This window comes from Lissotriton vulgaris, unplaced genomic scaffold, assembly GCF_964263255.1.
Source record: "Lissotriton vulgaris unplaced genomic scaffold, aLisVul1.2 SCAFFOLD_4597, whole genome shotgun sequence".
NCBI classification, from domain to species: domain Eukaryota; kingdom Metazoa; phylum Chordata; class Amphibia; order Caudata; family Salamandridae; genus Lissotriton; species Lissotriton vulgaris.
In genome coordinates this window covers 134,672-144,969 of record NW_028247150.1, presented here as the reverse complement: position 1 = coordinate 144,969, position 10,298 = coordinate 134,672, and the positions used below count along the sequence as shown (strand labels likewise).

The window sequence follows — 10,298 nt, the reverse complement described above, 5'->3', positions numbered from 1 at the left end:
TGTCTTCAATAGACAGTATTGATTGTTTTGCATTCTTGGATTTACCATTTGGGCCCACCCTGCACAGTTGTACTGTTTTTCAAAATGAAAGCTTTTTTAAAAAAAAAATTGAAAAGCAATGTTCCTGACGTGCAGGAAACCTTTTCTCTGTGCATCTGAGTGGTTGAATGATGCCCGTGTCTGGGATGCCGTATTTTTACTGGGGGAGCCAGGGCAATCCCCTACTTCTAAATAAGGCGTGGAAATGACACATTTGGCAGGGATTACGGTGTTTCACCCACTCTGCCAAATTTTTAATGACCACCTATGTGTTTTACATGAACGACCCAAATACCTGACCTCCCTAATAGAGGAGTGCTTCATATATGCAGCAGAACTGAGGTTGCAACACAAAATGTATCTAAAGTGATTCTCTTCTGCCTCTGCTTCATCAAACAGGTGATATTCTGTATCCCTTTGGACGGTCCATCGACTCAATGATGTTTCATGCAGACGACAACAGCACTGACCTGATACCCATCTCTGGAAACTTTACTCTCTACGGTGTGACCTACCACTCTCTCTACGTGAGTCATGTTCACATCTCCTGTTTTGTAATGTTATGCACTAATTACTTCTCCTCTGCATCCATTCAACCTACTGTCAAACATGGAACATTGCAAAGTGTGAAAACATTTTCCATGGACTGATGAGTTATATGAACTTCCAGACTCATTGTCCGCTTAGATGCCAGTATTCCTGGGACCCAGATCAATTGTGTGGTCAGCAAGGTTTTTTCTTTCGAATTCTCAAGTTATATGTCTCTATATCTATATCCATATCTCTATAGATACATATCTCTATCTCTCTTCCTCTCTCTCTCTCTCTCTCTCTCTTTCTCTCTCTCTCTCTATACATATATATATATATTCACTGAAAAAACCATAGGTTATAGACCATATATAGTTAGGAATTCGCATTTACAAAACCTTATTTTACTCACACAAAACCATTGAAATTCCATATATAGTTAGTTGCACTAACTATATATCGCGCACCCGCAATCCACTGCTGATGATGTCACATATTACATCATTCATGACATGGTCAGTGACATCACTGATGACATCACTGATGACATCTCAAATGACATCACTGATGACATCTCAAATGACATCACTGATGACATCACTGATGACATCTCATTTGACATTACTGATCACATCACTGATGATATCATTCATGTGATAATACGATGAACCTCTTCAGACTCTAATATAACCTTAGATACAATCAGTGTAAACAGACACTCACAGACTGTCACTCATCCATGGAGTTACTCACACACGTAGTCAGTCATGCAAAGAATCAATCACACCTCCATTTCCTCAACTATACAGTTATACAAACTTTACTTATTCAAACATATACTAACACATATTTACTCTCTTATACAATCCCTGATACAAGTTCACAATGATCCATACAGCCACTCACACATTCACTGGCTCTTATGCACAGTTATTTATATATGTCAACTCTCACATGTACTGTGTTTTACATATGTACTTACTTTGACATGTAGCACTGAGATATCCATTCACTCACCAATACACTCATGCACACAGTCAACCGCCCATACAGCTGTTTCCACATGCACTTTTGAAACCATACATCTAGTGAATCAACTGCTCACACATCTATGCACAGAGTCATACACCTCCCAGCCACCCACACACACACTCAGTCTCCCATACAAATACTTGGGCAACCAATCAATAACCCATATAGTTACTCATATAGCTACTTATCAACACATGCAACAGTTTACAGAACAACAGACATAATGATGCACAAATTAAGACAGTTTAGTCACTAACCCATGCACTCAGTGAGACACATTTAATCACTCACTCATACAGTCAGTCATGCACCTACTAAATCCTTCATCCACACACTTATACATCCACTCATTCTTCAATATGTAAGACATATTTTAACTTTACAGAAACATACAGTCACTGGATGTTGTCATCAGTGATGTCATCAGTGATGTCATTTGAGATGTCATCAGTGATGTCATCAGTGATGTCACTGACCATGTCATGAATGATGTAATATGTGACATCATCAGCAGTGGATTGCGGGTGCGCGATATATAGTTAGTGCAACTAACTATATATGGAATTTCAATGGTTTTGTGTGAGTAAAATAAGGTTTTGTAAATGCGAATTCCTAACTATATATGGTCTATAACCTATGGTTTTTTCAGTGAATTTTCAAGGTTTTGTAAATGCTAATTCCTAACTATATATGGTCTATAACCTATGGTTTTTTCAGTGAATTTTCAAGGTTTTGTAAATGCTAATTCCTAACTATATATGGTCTATAGCCTATGGTTTTTTCAGTGAATATATATATATATATACATACATATATAAACATATATCATCTGTATATCTATATAAATACAAACATAAATGCATGCATACATATACTTATATGCATACAGATGCATGTTATTTACATGAAAGTTAAAAAAACACTAATAAAAGCAAAGCTAAAAAGCCACCTCATTACAAACAGAATGGCTTTAACTTAAACGAGGGTGAGATCTATTGCATTTTCAATGCTTGTTTACTTTGGTTCCATCAAGAAGGCATTCAGATGTGTCACACATTTGCCATAAATTCTGAATGTTAGCACTCTAGTTGCACATTAGATCACTGTAGTAAAGCTACTGCTCACCAGGGACGTCTGCTGCTGGTATTCAAAGTGCATGTTTCAGTCTGCATGTCAGAATTTTTTTAATGAAATAGAAGAGGATTTGAGAAGTCACTCAAAATGATCCCTAATTTTTCTTTCTGAAGCACTAATCATACTTTCTATGGCAAAATTATCCCCCTCATGTTGTTCCTTTTTAAATTGAGTGTTTTCAGACTTACCACTTCATTCCAATCAAGATGGCTTCTGGTGTGCCATACTTTTGTCATAAGTAAGACTGTTAGCGCTCTAGTTGTTCTTTAGAACACTCTGGGACATTCTGTCATTGGGCTATACTTGGGGTACATCTGGGTGATATTTGGGCTACATTTAGGCTCTTTTGTCTCTGGTGGCCATCTTGGGAGACTGTATGTCAGAATTTTTTAATGAAATTGAAGAGGGTTTGAGAAGTCACTAAAATGTGCCCTAATTTTTCTTTCTGCAGCACTAATCATAATTCATATGGCAAAATATACCCCCTCATTTTGTTCCTTTTTAAATTAAATGTTTTAAGAGTTACCACTTTATTCCAATCAAGATGGCTTCAGGTGTGCCATACCTTTGTAATAAGTAGGACTGTTAGCGCTCTAGTTGTTCTTTAGGACACTCTGGGACATTCTTCATTGGGCTATACTTGGGCTACATCTGGGTGATATTTGGGCTACATTTGGGCTCTTTTGTCTCTGGTGGCCATTTTGGGAGACTGCATGTCAGAATTATTTAATAAAATAGAAGAGGATTTGAAAAGTCACTCAAAATGTGCTCTAATTTTTCTTTCTGCAGCACTAATAATACCTTCTATTGCATAATATACCCCCTCATTTTGTTCCTTTTTAAATTAAATGTTTTAAGAGTTACCACTTTATTCCCATCACGATGGCTCCAGGTGTGCTATACCTTTGTAATAAGTAGGACTGTTAGCTCTCTAGTTGTTCTTTAGAACACTCTTGGACATTCTGTCATTGGGCTATACTTGGGCTACATATGGGTGATATTTGGGCTACATTTGGGCTCTTTTGTCTCTGGTGGCCATTTTGGGAGACTGCATGTCAGAATGTTTTAATGAAATAGAAAAGGATTTGAGAAGTCACTCAAAATGTGCCCTAATTTTTCATTCTGCAGCACTAATCATACTTTCTATGGCAAAATATACCACCTCATGTTGTTTCTTTTTAAATTAAATGTTTTAAGAGTTACCACTTTATTCCAATCAAGATGGCTTCAGGTGTGCCATACCTTTGTAATAAGTAGGACTTTTAGCACTCTAGTTGTTCTTTAGAACACTCTAGGAGGCTGCAGTAGAACACAAAGGAATCAGCTGACAGTCTCTGTCCTTGTTGGATGTACATGTTTTACTGAGAATGTCAGACTTCATTTTCACATGACTGAGAAAGATAATGTGAATTTACAGAAAATATGCTTTCAGTTTAGCTTATAGATCCCCTTCCAAACCACTGTGGGAAATCATGAGATATTAGTTTTCTTTCAAACAATATTCATGATATCACAGCAGAAGGTTTTTTCACATGGTAAAAATCACCTTAGAACCCACCAAAATTCCTAAAACGAGTATGGTACCATCAACAAATGATTTATAATGTAACTAAAGTCCTAAAACCCTCTATTAACTACAATGCTTTTTAATGAGGTGCTATCATGTATATTGGTCCCAAGATGGCTGCCAACACTTCTTGGATGAAGTGCTGACAGCCAATCAGATCAGATGTGTGGTTAGGCTCCGCCCAGATATATATCTTTCTTTGAACCTAAATTACTCAAAATCCACTGGAGCACATATATTGAGACCTAGCAAAGGCACATTGGGCTAACAGTCCCTACAATTTTGCCAAGTTTCGTGCAAATCCATTCAGCCGTTCGAGCTAAAAGTGAGGCCAACCGCCCTATGGAAATTAACATGGGAAAAACGCGTTTTGGGACCCCCTTTTTTCTCGGCCCCCCCTTGATGAAACCCCCCCAAATTGTCAGGGGCTGCTCAGAAACAAAATGTTCCATTTTCCTGAAAATTTCAGCCAATTCCGTCCACAAACGCCAAAGTTATTAGACATAGAATTTTCAAAAATCCCATTGAGAAAAAATCCTAACTATATATACCTACTGGCGACCGCCAGTAGGTAATATATATATATATATATATATATATATATATATATATATATATATATATATATATATATATAAATTCACTGAAAAAACCATAGGTTATAGACCATATATAGTTAGGAATTCGCATTTACAAAACCTCATTTTACTCACACAAAACCATTGAAATTCCATATATAGTTAGTTGCACTAACTATATATCACGCACCCGCAATCCACTGCTGATGATGTCACATATTACATCATTCATGACATGGTCAGTGACATCACTGATGACATCTCAAATGACATCACTGATGACATCTCAAATGACATCACTGATGACATCACTGATGACATCTCATTTGACATTACTGATCACATCACTGATGATATCATTCATGTGATAATACGATGAACCTCTTCAGACTCTAATATAACCTTAGATACAATCAGTGTAAACAGACACTCACAGACTGTCACTCATCCATGGAGTTACTCACACACCTAGTCAGTCATGCAAAGAATCAATCACACCTCCATTTCCTCAACTATACAGTTATACAAACTTTACTTATTCAAACATATACTAACACATATTTACTCTCTTATACAATCCCTGATACAAGTTCACAATGATCCATACAGCCACTCACACATTCACTGGCTCTTATGCACAGTTATTTATATATGTCAACTCTCACATGTACTGTGTTTTACATATGTACTTACTTTGACATGTAGCACTGAGATATCCATTCACTCACCAATACACTCATGCACACAGTCAACCGCCCATACAGCTGTTTCCACATGCACTTTTGAAACCATACATCTAGTGAATCAACTGCTCACACATCCATGCGCAGAGTCATACACCTCCCAGCCACCCACACACACACTCAGTCTCCCATACAAATACTTGGGCAACCAATCAATAACCCATATAGTTACTCATATAGCTACTTATCAACGCATGCAAAAGTTTACAGAACAACAGACATAATGATGCACAAATTAAGACAGTTTAGTCACTAACCCATGCACTCAGTGAGACACATTTAATCACTCACTCATACAGTCAGTCATGCACCTACTAAATCCTTCATCCACACACTTATACATCCACTCATTCTTCAATATGTAAGACATATTTTAACTTTACAGAAACATACAGTCACTGGATGTTGTCATCAGTGATGTCATCAGTGATGTCATTTGAGATGTCATCAGTGATGTCATCAGTGATGTCACTGACCATGTCATGAATGATGTAATATGTGACATCATCAGCAGTGGATTGCGGGTGCGCGATATATAGTTAGTGCAACTAACTATATATGGAATTTCAATGGTTTTGTGTGAGTAAAATAAGGTTTTGTAAATGCGAATTCCTAACTATATATGGTCTATAACCTATGGTTTTTTCAGTGAATTTTCAAGGTTTTGTAAATGCTAATTCCTAACTATATATGATCTATAACCTATGGTTTTTTCAGTGAATTTTCAAGGTTTTGTAAATGCTAATTCCTAACTATATATGGTCTATAACCTATGGTTTTTTCAGTGAATATATATATATACATACATATGTAAACATATATCATCTGTATATCTATATAAATACAAACATAAATGCATGCATACATATACTTATATGCATACAGATGCATGTTATTTACATGAAAGTTGAAAAAACACTAATAAAAGCAAAGCTAAAAAGGCACCTCATTTCAAACAAAATGGCTTTAACTTAAACGAGGGCGAGATCTATTGCATTTTCAATGCTTGTTTACTTTGGTTCCATCAAGAAGGCATTCAGATGTGTCACACATTTGCCATAAATTCTGAATGTTAGCACTCTAGTTGCACATTAGATCACTGTAGTAAAGCTACTGCTCACCAGGGACGTCTGCTGCTGGTATTCAAAGTGCATGTTTCAGTCTGCATGTCAGATTTTTTTTAATGAAATAGAAGAGGATTTGAGAAGTCACTCAAAATGATCCCTAATTTTTCTTTCTGAAGCACTAATCATACTTTCTATGGCAAAATTAACCCCCTCATGTTGTTCCTTTTTAAATTGAGTGTTTTCAGACTTACCACTTCATTCCAATCAAGATGGCTTCTGGTGTGCCATACTTTTGTCATAAGTAAGACTGTTAGCGCTCTAGTTGTTCTTTAGAACACTCTGGGACATTCTGTCATTGGGCTATACTTGGGGTACATCTGGGTGATATTTGGGCTACATTTAGGCTCTTTTGTCTCTGGTGGCCATCTTGGGAGACTGTATGTCAGAATTTTTTAATGAAATTGAAGAGGGTTTGAGAAGTCACTCAAAATGTGCCCTAATTTTTCTTTCTGCAGCACTAATCATAATTCATATGGCAAAATATACCCCCTCATTTTGTTCCTTTTTAAATTAAATGTTTTAAGAGTTACCACTTTATTCCAATCAAGATGGCTTCAGGTGTGCCATACCTTTGTAATAAGTAGGACTGTTAGCGCTCTAGTTGTTCTTTAGAACACTCTGGGACATTCTGTCATTGGGCTATACTTGGGCTACATCTGGGTGATATTTGGGCTACATTTGGGCTCTTTTGTCTCTGATGGCCATTTTGGGAGACTGCATGTCAGAATTTTTTAATGAAATAGAAGAGGATTTGAAAAGTCACTCAAAATGTGCCCTAATTTTTCTTTCTGCAGCACTAATAATACCTTCTATTGCATAATATACCCCTCATTTTGTTCCTTTTTAAATTAAATGTTTTAAGAGTTACCACTTTATTCCCATCACGATGGCTCCAGGTGTGCTATACCTTTGTAATAAGTAGGACTGTTAGTGCTCTAGTTGTTCTTTAGAACACTCTGGGACATTCTGTCATTGGGCTATACTTGGGCTACATCTGGGTGATATTTGGGCTACATTTGGGCTCTTTTGTCTCTGGTGGCCATTTTGGGAGACTGCATGTCAGAATGTTTTAATGAAATAGAAAAGGATTTGAGAAGTCACTCAAAATGTGCCCTAATTTTTCATTCTGCAGTACTAATCATACTTTCTATGGGAAAATATACCCCCTCATGTTGTTTCTTTTTAAATTAAATGTTTTAAGAGTTACCACTTTATTCCAATCAAGATGGCTTCAGGTGTGCCATACCTTTGTAATAAGTAGGACTGTTAGCGCTCTAGTTGTTCTTTAGAACACTCTGGGACATTCTGTCATTGGGCTATACTTGGGCTACATCTGGGTGATATTTGGGCTACATTTGGGCTCTTTTGTCTCTGGTGGCCATTTTGGGAGACTGCATGTCAGAATGTTTTAATGAAATAGAAAAGGATTTGAGAAGTCACTCAAAATGTGCCCTAATTTTTCATTCTGCAGCACTAATCATACTTTCTATGGCAAAATATACCCCCTCATGTTGTTTCTTTTTAAATTAAATGTTTTAAGAGTTACCACTTTATTCCAATCAAGATGGCTTCAGGTGTGCCATACCTTTGTAATAAGTAGGACTGTTAGCGCTCTAGTTGTTCTTTAGAACACTCTAGGAGGCTGCAGTAGAACACAAAGGAATCAACTGACAGTCTCTGTCCTTGTTGGATGTACATGTTTTACTGAGAATGTCAGACTTCATTTTCACATGACTGAAAAAGATAATGTGAATTTACAGAAAACATGCTTTCAGTTTAGCTTATAGATCCCCTTCCAAACCACTGTGGGAAAATCATGAGATATTAGTTTTCTTTCAAACAATATTCATGATATCACAGCAGAAGGTTTTTTCACATGGTAAAATCACCTTAGAACCCACCACAATTCCTAAAACGAGTATGGTACCATCAACAAATGATTTATAATGTAACTAAAGTCCTAAAACCCTCTATTAACTACAATGCTTTTTAATGAGGTGCTATCATGTATATTGGTCCCAAGATGGCTGCCAACACTTCTTGGATGAAGTGCTGACAGCCAATCAGATCAGATGTGTGGTTAGGCTCCGCCCAGATATATATCTTTTTTTGAACCTAAATTACTCAAAATCCACTGGAGCACATATATTGAGACCTAGCAAAGGCACATCGGGCTAACAGTCCCTACAATTTTGCCAAGTTTCGTGCAAATCCATTCAGCCGTTCGAGCTAAAAGTGAGGCCAACCGCCCTATGGAAATTAACATGGGAAAAACGCGTTTTGGGACCCCCCTTTTTTCTCGGCCCCCCCTTGATGAAACCCCCCCAAATTGTAAGGGGCTGCTCAGAAACAAAATGTTCCATTTTCCTGAAAATTTCAGCCAATTCCGTCCACAAACGCCAAAGTTATTAGACATAGAATTTTCAAAAATGCCATAGAGAAAAAATCCTAACTATATATACCTACTGGCGACCGCCAGTAGGTAATATATATATATATATATATATATATATATATATATATATATATATATATATATATATATATATATATACATATATATATATATATATATATATTCAATGAAAAAACCATAGGTTATAGGCCATATATAGTTAGGAATTAGCATTTACAAAACCTTATTTTACTCGCATAAAACCATTGAAATTCCATATATAGTTAGCTAACTATAAGCGCTAACTATATATCGCGCACCCGCAATCCACTGCTGATGATGTCACATATTACATCATTCATGACATGGTCAGTGACATCACTGATGACATCACTGATGACATCTCAAATGACATCAATGATGACATCACTGATCACAACATCCAGTGATTGTATGTGTCTGTAAAGTTTAAATATGTTTCACATATTGAAGAATGAGTGGATGTATAAGTGTCTGGATGAAGAATTTAGTAGGTGCATGACTGACTGTATGAGTGAGTGATTAAATGTGTCTCACTGAGTACATGGGTTAGTGACTAAACTGTCTTAATTCGTGCATCAGTATGTTTGTTGTTGTGTAAGCTGCTGCATGTGTTGATCAGTAGCTATAAGAGTGGCCATATGGGTTATTGATTGGTTGCCCAAGTATTTGAATGGGAGGCTGAGTGTGTGTGTGGGTGGCTGGGAGGTGCGTGACTCTGTGCATAGATGTGTAAGCAGTTGATTCACTAGGAGTATGAGTTCAAGAGTGCATGTGGAAACAGCTATATGGGCAGTTGACTGTGCATGGGTGTGTTGGTGAGTGAATGGATTTCTCATTGCTACATGTGCAAGTAAGTACGTATGTAAAACACAATACATGTGAGAGTTGAGATATATAAATAACTGAACATAAGAGCCAGTGAATGTGTGAGTGGCTGTATCGATCACTGTGAGCTTGTATCAGGGATTATATAAGAGAGTAAATATGTGTTATTATATGTTTGAATAAGTAAGATGTGTATAACTGTATAGTTGAGGAAATGGAGGTGTGATTGATTCTTTGCATGACTGACTAGGTGTGTGAGTAACTCCATGGATGAGTGACAGTCTG

The 10,298-nt window shown here is 36.8% G+C and overlaps 1 protein-coding gene across 1 annotated transcript in view; it reads left to right on the top strand.

Annotated features, from left to right (window-relative positions):
* Positions 1–438: 438 nt before the first annotated feature.
* The window catches only part of LOC147665621 (sushi, nidogen and EGF-like domain-containing protein 1), a gene marked incomplete at both ends in the record, with an annotated part of 132,670 nt that continues 122,810 nt past the window's right edge, over positions 439–10,298 (top strand). The window contains one exon of the mRNA XM_086949638.1: positions 439–566. Coding sequence (XP_086805764.1) covers positions 439–566 — 128 coding nt within the window. The remainder of the gene's footprint in view (positions 567–10,298) is intronic.